The 19,580-nt window shown below is 43.6% G+C and overlaps 2 protein-coding genes across 8 annotated transcripts in view; one reads left to right on the top strand and one right to left on the bottom strand.

Moving 5' to 3' along the window:
• The window catches only part of COG4 (component of oligomeric golgi complex 4), a 59,381-nt gene extending 57,647 nt beyond the window's left edge, over positions 1–1,734 (bottom strand). For all 5 annotated transcript variants that reach the window (XM_081335614.1, XM_081335613.1, XM_081335615.1 and 2 more), the window contains exons 1-3: positions 1,548–1,734; positions 1,365–1,447; positions 1,165–1,279 (exon numbers count right to left, since the gene is read on the bottom strand). In XM_081335614.1, the coding sequence (XP_081191740.1) occupies positions 1,165–1,279; positions 1,365–1,447; positions 1,548–1,640 (291 nt within the window). In that variant the 5' untranslated portion in view covers positions 1,641–1,734. The remainder of the gene's footprint in view (positions 1–1,164; positions 1,280–1,364; positions 1,448–1,547) is intronic.
• A 51-nt stretch (positions 1,735–1,785) lies between these two features.
• Positions 1,786–19,580, top strand: part of SF3B3 (splicing factor 3b subunit 3) — a 44,484-nt gene continuing 26,689 nt past the window's right edge. The window contains exons 1-9 of one of the 3 annotated variants that reach the window (XM_081335554.1): positions 1,786–1,854; positions 2,270–2,375; positions 5,891–6,217; positions 9,377–9,549; positions 10,493–10,634; positions 11,518–11,630; positions 12,550–12,687; positions 12,776–12,879; positions 13,069–13,234. In XM_081335554.1, coding sequence (XP_081191680.1) covers positions 2,306–2,375; positions 5,891–6,217; positions 9,377–9,549; positions 10,493–10,634; positions 11,518–11,630; positions 12,550–12,687; positions 12,776–12,879; positions 13,069–13,234 — 1,233 coding nt within the window. In that variant the 5' untranslated portion in view covers positions 1,786–1,854; positions 2,270–2,305. Of the gene's footprint in view, positions 1,855–2,166; positions 2,376–5,890; positions 6,218–9,376; positions 9,550–10,492; positions 10,700–11,517; positions 11,631–12,549; positions 12,688–12,775; positions 12,880–13,068; positions 13,235–19,580 lie in introns of those variants that run through there. The other 2 variants (XM_081335555.1, XM_081335556.1) reach the window with 2 other exon arrangements.

The raw sequence follows: 19,580 nt of genomic DNA, 5'->3' as shown, positions 1-19,580 counted from the left end.
TTCAGGTGTGATTTTTATATTGCCCACACCTGTTACTTGCCCCAGGTGAGTTTAAAGGAGCATCACATGCTTGAAACAATCTTGTTTATCCACAATTTTGAAAGGGTGCCAATAATTTTGTCCAGCCCATTTTTGGAGTTTTGTTTGACATTATGTCCAATTTGCTTTTTTTCCTCCTTTTGTTGTGTTCCAATACACACAAAGGGTGTATAGCAAAACCTGTGTATAGCAAAACATGCGTTCCTGCAATATTTTTCTGTGAGAAATACTTAATTTTCTGGAAAAATTTCGGCCATGACTGTATATTATATTACTGTTTCCCAACCGGGTTTGTATTGTTCTTAAAAAGTATAAGTGCATTCAATGACTTTCGGAATACATTCTCTGTTGTTTGGTGCTGAAATGTTAAGTTCCTGCATGCCAAAAGAAATGGCTTTGGCCAAGAAGAAGAAAAATCTTGACATTTTTCTAAAATTAAAGAATAAAGGCCAGAGTTGCCATGTATCGCCTTTTTTAAAAAGCTTATAATGAACTCTAAAATTCCAGATAACACACCTAGATCATGGGATGGGAAGCCTGCATGTTGGTGTTTGTTAAGGACCCAGATTGTTGGGGGGCAACATGCTGACTAAAGAGTGTGCTGTAAAGCACTATGAAACAGTATATAAATCTAAGTGCCAAAGGTGCTTTTCAAAAGGTTTTTTCCACTTTTCTGAAGTGAAGATTTTCACAAGAAAATCCAGCTGACTTTTGAAAAAAGCACCTGTGGGACAACCATGACCTGGATGATTGAGAATCTCTACTGATAATTTTCCCACAATGGAAGAATAGTTAGAGAAACTGATGGGACTGGAAATAGGTAAATTAGTCAGAGAAGAATACATCTAATTTTGTTTCTATCTGAATTTTGTGACTGAGGTAAAAGTATTAAGCCTTGATTTTGGGATTGACTGATTAGACAAGGGGGTTTTTGATATAGAAGTGACTAGTATATACTGAGCATGCAAAGTAAGAAGCGGAGTGTCAGGATCTCCATTATGGGCCTGGTGCCTTGCTGGAGTCCTGCCAGCGCCCCCCTTTCCCCCTCGGGCTTTCTGTCCCGGGGAGGCGGCCCAGGAAGGAGCCCGCCGGGCCCTCAGAGCGGGCGGCTGCGGCAGCACCGACCTTGGCCAGGTCCAGCTGGCGGACCTTGCTGCTGACGTTCTCGGCCAGGCGGCAGGTGAAGGCGATGGTGCCCCCCAGCTGCTGCGCGTCCCCCTCGATCAGCTGCAGGTTGGGGCTGCGAAGACGGAGAAAGAGCGCCCGGTGAGGCTCCCCGGCCCGCGTCCCCCGCCCGCGACCCCCGCCCGGCCTCCGCCACTCACCCCATCCGGTGCAGCGCCGCCATCTTCCCCTCCAGGGCGCCGCGCTGCTCCAGCAGCAGCTCCAGCTCCGCGCGCGTCTCGGCCTGCAACGGAGCAGTCGCGCGCTCAAGGCCGCCCGCCCGCCGCCCCCCGCCCGCCCGCCTGCCCGCCTCGGCGGCCTCGCCCCCCCGCCCCCGCCCCCACCTCCTCGCGGCACAGGCGCCCGTAGGCCGCCTCCAGCTCTGGCAGCTCGGTCAGGGCGCGCAGATGCTCCAGGGACAGCGTCGAGGCGCCCATCTCGGCGGCGGCGGCGGCGGGCGGCAGCGGAGATCCGGTCGGGCCTGGGCGCCGAGGCGGGGCATGACGCGCGGAACGTGGGGGCCTCGCGCTGCGTCAGGCACGGCGAGGGCAGCCCGCGCGCCTCGTGCCTCGAAGGACCCCCGGGGGCGGAGCGCGGGCCTGCAGCGCGCGAGGGGGCGACGGGATCCGCCGCCATCCGCGCCGTTTTGCGGTAGGTGCCGCTGAATCTCGCCCGGGAAGGCTGGCTGGGGCGCCCGCGGCCCTCTGTCCGGCGGGACCCGTCTCTGGGAGGGCGGGCCGGCGCTTTCCGCCGTGGGGCTGCGACGCGGGTGCCAGGCCGGGCGGCGGCCCAAACGCCCTGCCCGTTGTCACGTTTGGCCCTGGCGTGGGATAAGCTGCTGCGTTGTATCCGAGACTGCGCGGGTCCCTTTCTGTTCCGTCTGGGGCCTCGCTCGAGCCTGGCGCATTAACGCGGCGGGGAAGAGTTTTCTGCTCCAGACAGAATCGCTTCGTTTTATTAACCGAGTTCTAATAAGAAGAAATATTTTTATTGGATATTTGGGGCTTGCAGATGTTCTATGGAGCAGCAAATACTTACGGGATTCATTGTTTAACTCCTTTTCTAGCTGGTGGGCTGAAGGGAAGTGACATCAACCGGCACCATGTTCCTGTACAACTTAACTCTTCAACGGGCCACTGGCATCAGCTATGCCATCCACGGAAATTTTTCAGGTAAATTTCACTCTGGCCGAAGGCTATATGCAGGGGTCAGCACTTGGTTGTTTGTGTATAGTTCCAAAGGAGAGAAAGCAGAAAACAGGTATGGCATAATGATACGAACTCTGACAACCTCCCCTAAGAAGGATGCCGTTAGCTATCAACTAGAGTTAAAACCTGGGTCGAATTGAGGCTTTTCAAATGCCATGAGAATGGTTAAAGAATTCCAAGTTGGCGGGGTGGGGGAGGCACAGCAGAAAAGCTCTGTTACCTGGCTCACATTCTCCTAAAAGCTCCTAAAGGCCTCTTAGTAGGCCTTTTCAAGATATTCTTACTAATTGAGCAGATTCTGCCATGCTAGGGCAATGCCTAATGTATTTTGAGTTGCCTTTGGAAGCCTATTGGTATCCAAGACAGAAGAGGTGTTAGGCTTCAATGGGAGGATTGACCCAAGAGTAGTTTCATTACTCCATTCTGAACCAGTTGTAGGTGCCAGGTCTTCTCCAAAGGCAACCCCAAGTAATGAGCATTACAATAACTTAGCTAGGGGGTGATCAAGGCATGCACTGTCAGTGCTGATACACCTTACTGTATGTAGACTTGCAACTTGTGCACCAAAGGTAACTGCAAAGATGTGGGGGGCCACAGCCTGTATGTAATGGAAGGTGGGGAAAGCAAAGGTTAGAGAGGCAGGAACCCTCAGTGGCTTAATAAACTAAGAGGACCTATCCTAATGCACGAAGTGGTTAAAAATAGCAGCTGGAAGTTTGTATTTTCAGACTTGGAGGATTTTTTAAATATTTTACTGCCTTACAATAAAGTAGATTTAGCTCATCTAGTTGTGTCTTCTGCCTGATTCACCAGGGAGGACTGACATGCTACCTGCTGTTTAAGCAGTGTAGGTTTTCTTTGTTTTATGCAAATTTGTGATACAATGATCGTTTTCATCCAATTTTACTCACTTTGTAAAAAAAATTCCCTTTATGTAGTTGGGTACAAATTATGTGAGGTTAGATGAAGTTTTGGGGGAAATTGATTTTAGCATAAAGTAAGTATTTCTGATTCCACCAGGCCTCCCAAATCAGTAACCACCTGCTTCATGAAAAGAACAATTTCATTCTGGTTGACTGGTGGATTTGATGCTGTCAGATATCTATTGGTGTTCTATTACTTAATCTCGGGAAGATTCAATCTGAGTGTATTTTGCCCCTGACAACCTCCCAAGTCTTGGTCCAGGGCAGCATTGTACAGCTGAGTATCATCAACACAGGGATGGTGTTTTGCCTTGAACTGGGGGAGGACTTCATGCTTGTCTCTTTTTTTGATGTTAAGTAACGTGGAGAGCCCTGTGGTACCACACATTGGGTCAACCATGACCCCAAGTGTTCAACCTACCCACATTTAAATTGAAACTGCCCATACAGGTAAAGTTTTGCTAGGTTGCTGTTTTCGCTGGGAAATTTTTTTTGAGTTGCTGTCAGTCTGTTGATTCACAGGGATAGACATCTATATGTTTTGATTATGTTACTCATAGAAACTATTATTCCAGTCAGTGAGTTATAAAAAAATTAGCTGGACTTTCTTGGTCTCTCAAATTAAACTTTCTTCTAGAAAGAGAGATCCTGAAAATTCAGTGTCCTTTTTAGAAACCTGCATTGCCAGGATAACAGTAGATCTTAACTAAGCGAAGTTTGGTTTTCTCACAATTCAGTTAATATCTAGATCAGTTTATATACCATATACAGCTGATTTAGTGATGTATTTAGTAATTATGTTAATTCAGTGATGCTAAGAATTACACAGACTGAAAGAGATAAGCAAGTCTTGTTTTGTCTTTCTGAAGAAATAAAAATCTATTAAACTAAAACCAAACCTGGTACATTTCAGACAGATAGTGGCACATTTTCATCTCACATTAAATTTGACTAATCAAACCTTAGGCAGAATGAGTGGTTATAGTCAATATAAGTGTAAACGTTTGCTGACTTCCATGCAATGGTCTCTTATTTGTTTCTTTGTTGGATTTCAATTTATTGTTAGAAATTTATCAATATGTGGAGTAAGATTCAGGATTTTTTAATGTTAGTAGCCATTAGGTGATATTTCATTTTTTTTATACCCTTACTGATATAACTGAGTACAACTGTTCCACCAATGGAGATGGTGAGTTATCATTACCCTGGCATAGGAAGAATGAAAGCTGTATTCTGAATATAACTAGATGGCACTAAATGGGAAGAGCCTTGGTGGAGCAGTGGGCTAATGCCTCCTTAAGTAACACCAGCTGCCTGCAATTAGTGCAGGTTCACATCCCACCAGGCTCAAGGTTGACTCAGCCTTCCATCCTTCCGAGGTAGGTAAAATGAGGACCCAGGTTGTTGGGGGCAATTAAGCTGACTTTGTAATAATGCCGCTTGGTGTGTGTGTGAAAGCCCTAATAAGCAGGCATATACATAGAATGAAGGCTACTGCTAAGCTTGTAAGCCGCCCTGAGTCTTCGGAGAAGGGTGGGATATAAATGGAATTAAATAAAATAAAGTGGAGTCACTAAATGAATGATTTGATGCATTCAGGTCATCCATCAGTCAGCCATTTTTTCCCCATGACGGGTCTGAATTCTGAGTGGCAAGAATCCAAATAATCTGTTTTCTTTAGAATCTCTGAAGTCAAGTTGTCATAGCCTTCTCCAAAAAGGCAGGTGGAGACCAGACAAAAGTGAGGTTTTCTTTTTTGATTTGTTTCTTTTACGCTGTATGATGCCCAGAATCACATTAAGTTGTGCAGCCTTATAAGTCTTGAAAATAAATAAAAGAAGCCAGGATCATCACAATTCAAGTAGTGGAGCTTATCTCACAGAATCTTGTCCATTTTATTTATTTATTTATTTTATTACATTTATATACCGCCCTTTCCCGAAGGACTCAGGGCGGTTTACAGGGTGATTAAAAACCAAAATACAAAAGTTAAAAACAAATTTGAAAAAAATTATATGTGTCCCTGCCTAAATAAAACCCCAGTTAAAATAAGATTAATCCTCAGCCTGGGCCAGAGAGCTCGGAGAGCCAGGTCTTCAGGCCCCGGCGGAATGAACGGAGGTCGGGGGCAGTCCTCAGCTCCACTGGCAGCTGGTTCCAAAGGGCAGGCGCCCCCACTGAGAAGGCCCTATCCCTGGGTGTTACCCGCCGGCAATCTCTTACCGGTGGCACCCTGAGAAGACCCTCCCTGTCTTTTCAGGAGAGTAGTAAAAGAGTTCCACATAAAAAGATCCAGCCTCACCATATTAGGTTTTGTCCAACTGGCTGCCAGCCCAGGTTGTTTTGCCTGCTGCTGAAGTTACAGAATTCTCATTCTCTACATATCTTTGCCCACCTTTCCTAAAAAGGTTTGCGTAACTGGGCTACTGTGTGGGAGTCTGAATACAAGAAGTCAGAAGGATGGTTTGCTATTCTTAACCGCCATTGGATTGAAGCTAACGGGGAGGCTGAAGCTTTAATCATCCTGTGTTGCTGATCATAGCTTGCATTTTGCAGGTACTAAACAGCAAGAAATTGTTGTTTCCCGAGGGAAAATCTTGGAATTGCTTCGTCCTGATCCAAACACTGGAAAGGTTCATACCTTATTGACAGTGGAAGTTTTTGGCATTATTCGCTCTCTCATGGCCTTCAGATTGACTGGTGGGACCAAGGACTACATCGTGGTGGGCAGCGATTCAGGCCGTATCGTCATCCTGGAGTACCAGCCTTCCAAAAATGTGTTTGAGAAAATTCATCAGGAAACCTTTGGCAAGAGCGGTTGCCGCAGAATTGTTCCTGGACAATACTTAGCTGTGGATCCTAAAGGGCGGGCTGTCATGATCAGTAAGTTGTATGTGAATGGCAGTTGGGGAGAATGGTTAAAGAAATATATTCCAAATGCAAATGTTGGATGATGCATCCCATTCATGTCTGGTGCAAATATGGATTTGTGTTATTACGCTTATGTTTGGCAATGATTTGACTGTGAGTTGCATGTTTTATGAATTTATGGTTTATGCTTTAGCATGTTGTCTGGCCTCAGCTGATGGTAATTTACTCTGTAAGGCTCGTGTTATATGAAAATGGCCAGTGGGTGTTTTGATCAGAGGTTTTAATGTTTTTGCTTGTGGGGCTTGCTTGGATTTTTGTAAAAGTTTCAAAAGTGCCATCATAACATTTGGGGGGATAGTAGATGGTGGTAACTGAACATAAAATCAAGACGAAACTGACTTACAGAATCCAAAGTCACCACTTTGATTCAAATGCCAGTGCTCACAAGGGCATTTTCTATGGAGTCAGATGAAAAACAAGCAGTTTGGCCTGAAATGATGATTAGGAATTCATGTCTCTTCTCTGAAATAAGCTATGGAGACACTTGGATCCATTTCTGATCAGGTATAATTAACTTGTTGGCTTTAAAACATATCTTAGTGACAAAAAATAGATTCAGTGTATGAAGGAAGACTGGCTTGAAAAAGAGAGAGATGTATCCGGTGTGACCAGGGCACAGTGTTCTTCATGTTTCTCTAAATGACTTAGATGAGATAGAAGGGATGTTCAGCAGATGTGTATTCCCCAAAGTTAGGTGGGGATGGCATCTCTGAAGACAAGTTCAAAGTTCTTTTTTTAGACTTGAACTTTTTTTCAACAAAATGAAGTCCAATTGTGAGAAATTCTCCACTTAGATGGGAGAAGTCAGATGAGTAAGCATTAATAGTACCTGGCTTGTGAGAAAAATCTTGGTTCCTGGTAGATTATAGGTTAAGAATAAACTGCAGCGTGTAGCAGCTAACAATGTAGCCAGTGTAATCTTGACATTAATAGAGTAATGTTGAGATTATGCAAGGTGATAGTTCTGCTGTTCAGGCTGTACCTGTGGTACTGCCCAGTTTTAGTTGGCACAGTATAAGAATGGTGGGGAACTGGAAAGAGGGCCAAGAGGAGGAGAGAAAGGGGGCTAGATTTTATGAAGCATGATTTAGGTTAAAGCAGGGGTCCCCAACCCCCCCCCCCCCCCCCGTCTGCACAAATAAGCAAAGCCCCATCTGTGGGATGCAGGCAGCACACAAAACCACACACTCTCCGGTCTGTGGAAAAACCTTTCTCCACAGAACCGGTCCCTGGTGCCCAAAATGGTTGGGGACCTCTGGGTTAGGGTTCAGGAAGGCTAAGGGGAGAGTTATTTGATTGATATAACTGATTTGGATGGCTGCTCCTCTAACCATAACAACCGTGGGCAGCAAATGGAGTTTAAGGAGGAATAACGTGAAATCATTATATCATTTAAAAGTAACATCTGAGAACACAAACAAGATAATAGCAACCTACCCAGTCTTCACTAACTTCATGATTCTGGTTCCTGGGCAAACAATCAGGTTCCCAGAAGATCAGCAGGCTTGGGGCTAATCCGAGCTCAACAGTGTGACAATATGGCAGAAAGGGCATGAAGCACCTTATACTTAAAAGCCTGCTGTGAGTAGGCGTGGCTCAAGTAGGAAACATGGAACACGAAGAAACTAAGAAACCCCCATAATTTCTTGAGCCCCTGCATTCTGGCCTAGTTGCAACTTCCGGATGCTCTTCAGGGGCAGCCCCATGTAGAGTGTATTGTAGTAGTTCTGGGGTAGTGGTGGTGACCAGAGTGTGTGATCATAAGCTGGGCCTTCTGTTCCAGGAAAGGACACAATTGGTGCACTATATGAAGCAGGAGCCGAGTCCAGGAAGCTCTCCAAAATCCTGCACCAGTTCAGTCTGTCATAGTCCAGCTCCATGGATTATGAACGTTGATGGGGGGGGAGAATAGTTAAAAGCCACAGCCCCCTCAAGATTTATCTGAAGCCCTGATCCACACCTCCACACCCCAGGGCAAGATCTCTGCCTCCGCTTGGGGCTGAGAGGTACAGTATCTAGCTACTCCTACCAGTCACCTCACCCGGGAGTTTCATGTTATATAGGAGTAGGGAGAATGTAGAGCCCCGTGGCAACCCACACCTTTCCCCTCTTATCAACACCGCCCGGAAGTGGCCCTTAAGGGACGAGCAGGACCAGCACAAATCTGTCTGGTCTTTGAGCCCTTGTGGATTTATTCTCCAGGGTGCCTGAGGATGGGACAAGAACCAGCAGTGGAAGCATTACCGGGAGACATTTCCGGACTCTGAGATCTAGGAAGCATCCTGTCCCCTGGAGTTACAGAAGGTGCAAGGGTATATCAGAAGCGTTCTAGGGGTACGGGGTATAGAAAAGGTTGGGAGCCGATTAAAGCAAGAGATGGGCAGCCATTTGTCTGGGGAGGAGGAGGTTGGGTTAGAAGGGCGCCAAGGTCTCATCCAACCCTAGGAGACTCTGGAGTTCACAATTTTGTCTTTCAGGTAGTAACTGCTGGAATTCAGTTTTTATGTCTCATGCTTATGTAGGATGGCCTGAGACCCCCCCCCCCTCAGCCCAGACTTACTTTTGTCTGACCGTTGTAGTGGTTTTTCTTCCTGTTCCTCAAAGTTATTCCTTCTGCCCATTGTGCCCCTTGTTCATAGTAACAGCAGTGATGGGTCTCTGGGCAAGGCACAAATAGATTTAGCCCATGCACTAACCAGCTCTCATTCTTCCTCTGATATGACTACCTTTTCTTTCAGTGCCAGGTTAGCTTTGCTTCCTATATATGTCTCTAATACAAATCTCGGATTACTGAAACAGGCCAGCTTTAAGCCATATATTTACTGGACAAGATTTGGGTGGAAAGCTAAACAGATTAATTTAAAGGAGCAGTCTGGGTGGTGATTGACTGGAAGACCCCCAAGGCCCCTTCCAACTCTGTTGTTCTGTATTCTAACCTCTCGTATTGGAAGGGCAAGGAGAGCAACTGTGGGGTGGCAGCTCTGAGCCCGGCCAGTTCAACTGGCCTGATGAGTCTTGAGAGGCTGAGCAGGACAAGCTCTGGGTGGCTTTGACCCTGTACCAGAGGGCTTCCCACCTTCCTTTTTCAGCACTTCCTCTCTCTGCCTGCAGGTGCCATTGAGAAGCAGAAACTTGTGTACATTCTGAACAGAGATGCTGCTGCTCGACTCACCATTTCTTCACCATTGGAAGCCCACAAGGCCAACACCTTGGTTTATCATGTGGTTGGAGTTGATGTTGGGTTTGAAAATCCAATGTTTGCTTGCCTGGAAATGGATTACGAGGTAGTATCTCTAAAATGATTTCTAAACAACTAGATCTGTGTTAGGTCAGCTTGTTGAGATTGTTAATGCTTGTAGTTGTGAAACTGCTGCTTTCCCGGGCTTGCAACACGAATGCATTCTTCAGTTCAAGGAATAAACGTACGAGAAGTGCTTATAGTGTGAGCAATTGCTAACACTGTCTTTACTTTGAGGCTGGCGGGCATATGTGTTTAGCTTGGGATTGTGGGGTGCTGTCATTGACTTCGAAGGAGAATCTCTAAAACCCCAGTGCCTCTGTCCCACCTGTTTGGTGGTGACAGCTACTGGGAGGAGAGTGGACAGAATGAAAATGCCAGTCTGGATCCATTTCCATGGATTCTATGATTCTGTGCTATCTATCTCTGCTGAGGCTACTCTTGACTTACAAACGGCCATTTAATAACTGATCAAAGCTACAATGGCCGTGGAAAGGGTGCTTTATGTACCACAAGACACCTCTGGCCATTGTAAAATGTCACATACCCCCTCCTGTAATCCTTCAGCACACACAGTTGTCTGCAGTTGTGATAATGGGCCACATTAGATTGTTTCAGCAGGATGGAGAGCTAGCGGCCTTCAGTGTAGCTACCACTATTTATAACTGTTTCACGCCTGAGGCTGAAGGGTCAGGTCTGAAATGGCAATTTCTGAGAAGCAGCGGAGGAGTCCCTGCACTGCTGCTCAGGTTTGTGCAACCGAGCTTTGGGCCGGAGGAAGCTGTGTGATCCGGCTTCTGAGCCCGTTTGGTGTCGCTCCCCTGGGCACGCTTGCTCTAGACACATTGGGTCAGCTCTGGATGGCTGGGCTCTGCAGAGACTTTTATGGAAGCTTTGCAGCACTAGACATGTCCTTGTCTTGTTATACTTTTTAAAAGAATAAACTACTCAAATTTCACATGGGGCATAAATGGTATTGTTTTCCTTAGGAAGCTGACAATGACCCCACTGGTGAAGCTGCAGCAAACACCCAGCAGACCTTGACATTTTATGAGTTAGACTTAGGTTTGAACCACGTGGTCAGAAAATACAGCGAACCGTTGGAAGAACACGGCAATTTTCTTATAACAGGTACCATCTTTTTCAGCCCTTGTACGGAAAAGGCACATACTTAGGATTCATAAACCTGGAGAAAGGTTTGTTTATGTTTTGTGCATGCCATAGAATCTTTAAAAATTTTTTAGTGTTGTTTCATCCTCTAAGAAACAGTTTGTATATATTGATTTTCCATTCTGTAACCTTAAGCAATCAATCAGAAAAGAGCTGAAAGGAATCTTGGAGGTCTTCTAGCCCAGTCCCCTGCTCAAGCAGGAGAACCTATACCGTCTCAGACAGGTGGCTGTCAAGTCTGTTCTTAAGGCTCCATTGATGGAGCACCCACAACTTCTGACGGCAAGCTGTTCCCCTGGTTAATTATCCTCACTGTTAGGAAGTTTCTCCTTAATTCCGGATTGCTTCTCTCTGTGATTAGTTGCCTTCCATTGTTTTCTGTCCTGCCTTCTGGTGCTTTGGAAAACAAGTTGACCCCCCCTCGAATATTGGAAGACTATCATGTCACCCCTAGTCCTTTTCTCTAGACTCGCCCTACCCAATTTCTGCAACCATTCTTCATGTTTTTTTCGCCAGGCCCTTTTTTGCACTTTTTTCAAAGTCTCAGCAGCAGTATAAATAAATAAATAAAGCTGCTTCAGAATTTCTTTTTCCAGCTTCTGAATACGTCTCTTCCTTTTCACTTGTACACTTCCTTGCTGTGGTTCTGATTGCCCAGTCCTTATCATTCACCTCTCATAATGATAGGTGAACACTTGAAGGGATAGGTGTAAGCCTTTCAATGTTTGACATTCCGTTTTTTGCAGAAGTTAAATAACGTTGCCGAAAAGAACATTTCCTTTTTAATGTAAAGAAAAAAAGTACAAACTCAGCTCTTCTTCTTTAACGTGGCCATGTTCTATAGTTCCTGGAGGCTCCGATGGTCCGAGTGGGGTACTGATTTGCTCTGAAAACTACATTACCTACAAAAACTTTGGTGACCAGCCAGATATTCGATGTCCAATTCCCAGGAGGAGGGTAAGTATCTTGTGGTCTTTATTCTTCTGAAAAAATTATTTCATCAGTACCTGAAATAATCCATCCCAGTGTATTCCCAGACCTCATTTCTGCAGTCCTTGGAGGAAAACGAGGATGGCAGGAAATAGCTAGGAAAAACAGAAGGTCTCAGTCTAAGCCCTGAAATAGTTATAAATGTTTTTTTTTAAATAAAAGCTCCAAGTTTCTCCCCAAACAAGGAAAAAAATAGAAAATCTTGGCCCTAATAATTGCATCATTGACATCTGCCCTCTTGAGTCTTTATCACGCTCACGGGGGTTGAATCCCTCAAGTCTCCTGTAATGATGAACCAGGCCTTTTTTTTTTAATTCCATTTATATCCCGCCCTTCTCCGAAGACTCAGGGCGGCTTACAAGCTTAGCAGTAGTCTTCATTCTATGTATATGCCTGCTTATTAGGGCTTTCATACATCCCCCAAGCGGCATTATTACAAAGTCAGCTTATTGCCCCCAACAATCTGGGTCCTCATTTTACCTACCTCGGAAGGATGGAAGGCTGAGTCAACCTTGAACCTGGTGGGATGCGAACCTGCACTAATTGCAGGCAGCTGGTGTTACCTAAGGAGGCATTAGCCCACTGCTCCACCAAGGCTTTGATAAAGAGAACACGGAAAGCTATCCATGAAGCTGTCCAGCTGGAGGAGAGCCGATCGGAGAGCACTGTTGCGTAGAGCCTTTGGGGAGCCTGAAGGGATCGTGTCTTTCGGGACATCCGCAGAGGGTGGATAAGGTGCTCTTCATCAGCCCTTTTTCCTCTAGTCGATTCTAGGCTTCTCAGCAGAAATGCAGACAGAGGCTCTTTGGTGCTCTTAAACAGCTGGCTTTGGTCCTTTGAGGCCAGGCTTCGTACTTTGACCACTAACCTGCTCTTTTTTTGACAGAATGACCTGGATGACCCCGAGAGAGGCATGATCTTCGTTTGCTCTGCTACCCACAAGACCAAGTCTATGTTTTTTTTCTTAGCTCAAACAGAGCAGGGTGATATTTTTAAAATCACCTTGGAGACTGATGAGGACATGGTAAGTCTGAGCACATGTAGTTCGAAAGAAAGAGAGACCTAAAGCCACCAGGGTTGTCTCATGCAGAATGCCTTTGTGCTGGCTTTAGGTCACGGAAATTCGGCTGAAGTATTTCGATACTGTTCCTGTGGCTGCAGCCATGTGTGTCCTGAAGACGGGCTTCCTTTTTGTGGCTTCCGAGTTTGGAAACCAGTAAGTGCCATCTCCAGTTTCCCCTTCAAAGCGAGAGGTGTCCCTGGAAGGGCTTCTGGTTGGCACCCAGCTCCGCCTTCTCCATATCTGGGGGCCATTCAGGCATGGGAAGGCAATGCAGGAGCCTCGCGAAGTCCCTTTGGTTGCCTGGCATAAGGCGGTGCCCCTCCTGTCCCTCTTCTGTCGCAGCTACCTCTACCAGATTGCCCACCTTGGAGATGATGACGATGAGCCCGAGTTCTCCTCTGCAATGCCTCTGGAGGAGGGGGACACCTTCTTCTTCCAGCCCCGGCCTCTTAAAAACCTGGTCTTGGTGGATGAGCTGGACAGTCTCTCCCCGATTTTGTCCTGCCAGGTACGTGGCTCTTCCACATGGATCTTCGCTCACCCTAGCCTGTGCCAAGCTTTTGCGGCTGGTGCCAGGTTTGCTGTGGCAGGTGCTGGTCGGCCCCAGCGGAGGTTAGACATGCAGGGCAGGCCAGCCTGTCTGCTGCTTTTGCTCCCGGGAAATTTGCACCTGGAGCTACTGCTCCGTCCCTTATTTGGGGAATCAAATGGTTTTCATGTTCAAGATGAATGATTCCATATTTTATGTATTTCTGCCTGCCTGCTGCTTGTTAGGACCCGAGAGGTCCATAAGCTCTGCGACAATTTAGCGTTGTTTTTTTTTGTCTTCAGTGTTCATCATGCCAATACCCAACTCCTCCCTTTCAGTATAATAGTAGTTTTAAACTTCACCATTAAAACGGTAAGATACATTTTCTTCTAAAAAAGGAATCGCTACTTTCAGATAAATTGTAGCAGTATGACTGTTAAGTAACAGTTCCTTTTAGTTTATTCCCAGAATATACTTGCAATAATTACCCATTTTATTTGGCAAATAAAAATGATTATTTCCCACAAATTCTTACACATAACACTACATTTTAAATATTACATATCTCACAAATAATACATCAATCAAAATGTATTTATACAAGACCAAACACAAGAAAAAGCTCAGGAAGACAATAACCATAATTTTTAATTTTAAAAAATTGTGAAAAAAAATCCCCAAACAGTGCAATAACAGGCAATAGAAAAAGAATTCATAAGCATCCCAAAGGGATACATTTCAATAAAAACCTCTTCCAAACGACTGGACCATCAACCTGCCCCAAGTTATGGGAGAAGAGCCAGGTCTTCAGTAGCTTCTGGGGGTTATCAGGGTGGAGCCATTTGGATCTTTGTATGTGTGTGTGTGAGAGAGAGAGAGGGAGAGGGAGAGGGGAGGGGTGTGACAGAAGTTTCCCAAGTCATGAGCATTCCTCGGTATGCCTGCTTTGTAAACCTCACCAGTTGTTGGTTGGATTCTGCCAACCCACAATGCTAGTTGCTATCTGTAAAACCTTGCCTGGCCTGGTCCTGTGGGATTGCCATGGTGTCTGCCCAGCCAGCTAAATCTTGTAGGATTCCTTTGACTAAACAGTGCCATCTGCTCATCCCCCAGAAGTGTGCTTTTCTTTTATCTAATGTTCTTTTATCTAATGTTTTAAATAATTTTATAATACCCAGAGTTGCCTGGAATTGGGTGGCGTATACATTTTATAATAATACTAATGCTAATGCTAACAATAACAACTTTATGTGTGATTGACTAACTTTTTTTTTATTAAAAAGTTTTAACATACATTTTATCTTTAACAGTCCCCCCTCCCCCTCCCATACCCATCCCTCCCTACCCCTCCCCCCTCCCCCCCCCCCCCCCCGACTTCCCAGAGCTAAGTACAGGGTATAAAAACAAAAAAAACACTCATAAACATCCAAATGCTAACAACCATAAACTCTAAAATCTATCACTCTCTAGCTCATATAGGATAACTACAAACACTATTACTACTAAATATAAAAAAAGAAAAAAGAAAAAAAAGGAAGACTTATTCAAATGCTACATGAAACTTTTTAGTCCCATATTTGTTCTGGATATACTCAATCCATTTTCTCCACTCCATAATGTAACGTTCTTGCGAGTGATCTTTCAAATAAGCCGAAATCTTTGCCATCTCTGCCAGGTCAGAAACCTTTAAAGTCCATTCTTCTATAGTCGGCAGTTCCTCCTTCTTCCAATATTGACCTATTAAGAGTCTTGCTGCCGTAGTTAAATTCAACATCAACTTAGTGTCCACAACCGCAGCATCTGTAATTATACCTAACAAAAAAAATTGCGGGCAAAACTTTATCCTTTGCTTGAAAATCTTCTGCATGTTCCACCAAATTTTTATCCAAAAGGCCTTAACCTTTTTACAAGTCCACCATATGTGAAAATATGTTGCATCTTCATCGCCACACCTCCAGCACTTGGGCTGATAATTCGGATACATACTTGCAAGCTTTTTAGGATCTAGATGCCATCTATAAAACATTTTATAAAAGTTCTCTCTTAAGTTTTGAGCTTGTGTAAATTTTACGTTCCTCACCCAGATCTTTTCCCACGTGTCCATTGTAATAACTTCTTGAATGTTTTGGGCCCATTTTATCATACAATCTTTAACAAGTTCTGTTTCTGAATCAATTTCTATCAATGCAAGATATATCCGTTTGATATGTGCTGGACCCTGCTTTCTAATTTGCTTTATCAGATTTTCATCAGTCATTGTAAAACCAGTTTTCTGATCTTCTTTCCACCTGGCCCGTAGCTGAATATATTGGAACCAAGTTTGAACAATCTTCTCATCTCGCAAGAGACTGTACGGTTTCAGACACCAAACATTTCTTTCCAAACTTAAAATCTCCTTATACGTAGTCACATCATGTTTGAAACCAACATTTATATTTTCTATTGCGTGTTTTGGGATTGCCCACAATGGTATCTTACAACCTAACTTATGTCTGTGCTTCTTCCAAACTCTCAACAATGCTTGTCTTAAAATATGCGCTTTAAACACATTATCTACCTTTTTATCATACAACAAATATGCATGCCAGCCAAACAAGTCATGGCCCTCAAGATTTAATAATCTCTCTTGTGTCAAATTAATCCAATCACTTATTCCTGCTAACGCAGCAGCTTCATAATATAATTTAAGATTGGGCATTTTAAGACCACCTCTTTCACGAGTATCCTGCATAATCTTAAGTTTAACTCGTGGCTTTTTCCCTGCCCAAACAAATTTATTGATACCTCGCTGCCATTCCTCCAGATTAGAATCTTTCTTAAGAACCGGTATCATTTGAAATAAGAATAAAAATTTAGGCAGGACATTCATTTTCACTGCTGCGATTCGCCCCAACAAAGACAGTTGCAATTTTTCCCAGCTCTCCATTTCTTTTTGGATTTTTCCCCACAATCTTTCATAGTTATTTTTATATAACTTTGTATTAGAGGGTGACAAAAACACCCCCAAATATTTGACCCTTTTAACAATCTCAAATCCAGTTAGTCCTTCTAAAAGGGCCTTTTGCGATACTGTCATATTTTTGGCCAGAATTTTAGTTTTTTGTGCATTAACTTTAAATCCAGAAACCTTCCCATATTGCATTATTATCTCCATCAGGTCCACAACAGAGTTCTCTGGCTGGGTCACTGTAACAACCAGATCATCTGCGAACGCTCTCAATCTATAATTCTGATCTCTAATTTGTATCCCCTTAATTCTTTCCGAACTCCGTATTTTTACCAATAATATCTCCAATGTTAACACAAATAACAAAGGCGATAACGGACACCCTTGCCTTGTGCCCTTCTCAATATTACAAGCTTCAGTCAAACTATTGTTAACTATTATTCGGGCAGTTTGTTTTTGATATAATGCCCTAATTGGTTGCAAAAATTTATCCCCAAAATTCATTTTATCTAAAACTTTCATCAAAAATTGCCAATTCAATTGATCAAAAGCTTTTTCCGCGTCTAAAAAAATTAGCGCCGCAGGGATCTGGTTATTCCTTTCCAAAAACTCTAACACATCAACTATATGCCTCACATTATTTTTCATTTGCCTACCACTGATAAACCCAGTTTGATCCCCATGAATCACCTGTTGCAGAACCCTCATCAGTCTATTAGCCAACACCTTAGCAAATATCTTATAATCTGTATTTAAAAGTGATATCGGTCTATAATTTTTTACTTGGGTAACATCTTGATCTTCCTTCGGAATCAAAGAAATAAAAGCAGTTCTCCAAGACGGAGGCACCTTTCCCCCTCTCTGAATTATCTGAAACAGTTCCTTTAATGGCTTTATCAACTCCATTTGTAAATTTCTGTAATAAACCGCAGTCAAACCATCCGTACCTGGTGCTTTATCCAACTTCAATTCCTTAATTGCTGTAAGAATTTCTTCTTCTGTTATTAATTGGTTAATCTCCTCTTTTTGTGCCTGCGTAAGAACCGGGATGCTAGCATTCTCCAAATATACATCAATATCCTTTTCATTAATCTTCTCCTTAGCATATAACTTAGAATAAAAGTCCAGAAAGGCTTCCTTAATGAGATCCTGTTGAAACACCACCTTTCCCTTATGTTCAATTTTGTCTATATTAGAAGCCCTTTGCTTTTTCCTAAGTCTATAAGCTAGCCATCTACCTGGCTTATTAGCATTGCAAAAAGTATTATGCCTAGCAAACCGCAAATTGGTTGCCACTTGGTCAGCCATTAATTTGTCAAATTGTCCTCTTAATAGCTTAATAACCTCCTTAGCCTTCACATCCAATGGGTTCAAGATCAAGGCCTTTTCTTTTTCCCTAATTTCGTTCTCCAATTCTTTCCTTCTGGCTTCCAAAGTACGTCTGTGTTTGTTATTCATATATATCAACACCCCTCTCATATAGGCCTTGCTAGCATCCCAAACCATATCCATAGAAGTATCCTTATTCATATTAATTTCAAAAAAATCCTTCATCCGCTGTTTACATTCTTCCACATTTCTCTGATTTCTAAACAAGTTCTCATTTACGCGCCACGAGCGCCTATCTCTATTGTCCTTATTGATCTCTAACCAAACTGGACTATGGTCAGAAATAGCTCTTGCACAGATCTTTACCTTCTTAATCCTAGAAAAAAAATCATTAGTCAGCAAAATAAAATCAATCCTGGAAAAAGATTGATGTCTATCAGAAAAAAAAGTATAATCCTTTTCATGCAGGTGAGTGTCACGCCAAATATCTCGCAGTTCCAGATCATCCTTCATTTCAAAAAAAGATTTAGGCAATCTGGCATGACTCTGAGAGCGCTTAAAAGAACCAGCCTTATCCATCTGTACATCCAAAACACCATTCCAATCCCCCATAAAAATAAACGATTTGTAATCCAATTGAGTAAGCTTTGTATGAAGTGAGCTAAAAAAATCAGCTTGCTGTTGATTAGGAGCATACAGTCCAACTAAAAGCGTTTTTTTGCCTTCAAGCAGCAAATCTATCATAACATATCTTCCATGCTTATCTGCTTCAATTAATTCCGCTGATAAAGCGCTTTTAACATAAACAACCACTCCATTTTTCTTATTCATCGCAGATGCAACAAATTGCGTACCCAATCTTGAGTTCGATAAATACTTTTGGTCCATAGCCCTAATATGCGTTTCTTGCAAACATATAACATCAATCTTGAATTGTTTTAAATATTGAAAAACTTTCTTTCTCTTCTGTGGTGAATTTAGTCCATTAACATTCCAGGTTAGAAATTTAGTCGCCATGCGTGGCATCCCGAAGCTGTTGGAGCACATCTTTAATAGCCCCTCTGTCTTCTTTGGGCCGCGCTCCTCCCACTGCTTCACTGTAAGTACGCTTTGAAAGTTCCATAAACTTCTGTTGGTCTTGCTCTATTATTTGTTTTGCTCGTTTTAAAGCGGCACGTGTCACCCTCTGCTCTCCAGCAACAGCCACCGAGGCTATAATTTGATCCCCTCCAGCACCATTCTCCTCTTTCTGTCCACCTTCAGCCTCTTGGGATTTCCCTTCTCCAAATCCCTTTGCAGCTTCCAGAAGTGATAGTGGGGTCGCTTTTAAAACATTATTGTAGAAGTCACGTGCCTGTGTCACAGTAACCAGACGGTATCTTTTACCTTCATACATCACCACCAATCCGACAGGAATCTCCCATCTAAACTTTATTTCACGTTGCTTAAGTTCTTGCACAAGAAATGCAAAATCCTTCCTTCTCCTTAAAATCTTTGGAGGAATTTCTTTTAAAACCAAAACTTCTTGGTCAGCAATCACAACTTTAGTATCATAAGCGGCTTGAATAACTTCATCTCTGGTTTCTCTCTTTGTAAAATAAACCACCACATCTCTAGGTAGCTTTCTCTGTCTAGCAATCCATGAGTTTACACGAAAGACTTTATCCATGCATCCCTTTATTTCAGATGCTGGCTGACCCAATACTTCTTCCAAAGCCTCAGAAATCAGCTGCTTTAGGTCTTCTTTAGGATTCTCTTTTAAACCCCTGATTCTAATAGCATACTGCATCTGGTGATACTGGACAAGACTCAATTCTCCGTCCATTCTATCCCTTAAATCTTCATTCTCCAGTACCTTTACTTCTAATATAGCATTCTTTTGACTCAGATCCTCCACTTTTTCGTCCAAACTTTGCACACATTCAGCCACGCTTTGCACTGTAGACAAAATGTCTACCCTCATCGCACTAAACTTCTCTTCTATCCTCTCCTCCAGTTTCTCCAATTTCTCCTCCACCTTTGCCAACTTGTCACCCAGCATTTCTGATA

This window comes from Vipera berus (genome assembly GCF_964194415.1).
Source record: "Vipera berus genome assembly, chromosome: 10".
NCBI lineage: Eukaryota > Metazoa > Chordata > Lepidosauria > Squamata > Viperidae > Vipera > Vipera berus.
The sequence above is the reverse complement of the archived record's forward strand: the minus strand, read 5'-3'. Positions and strand labels throughout refer to the sequence as shown.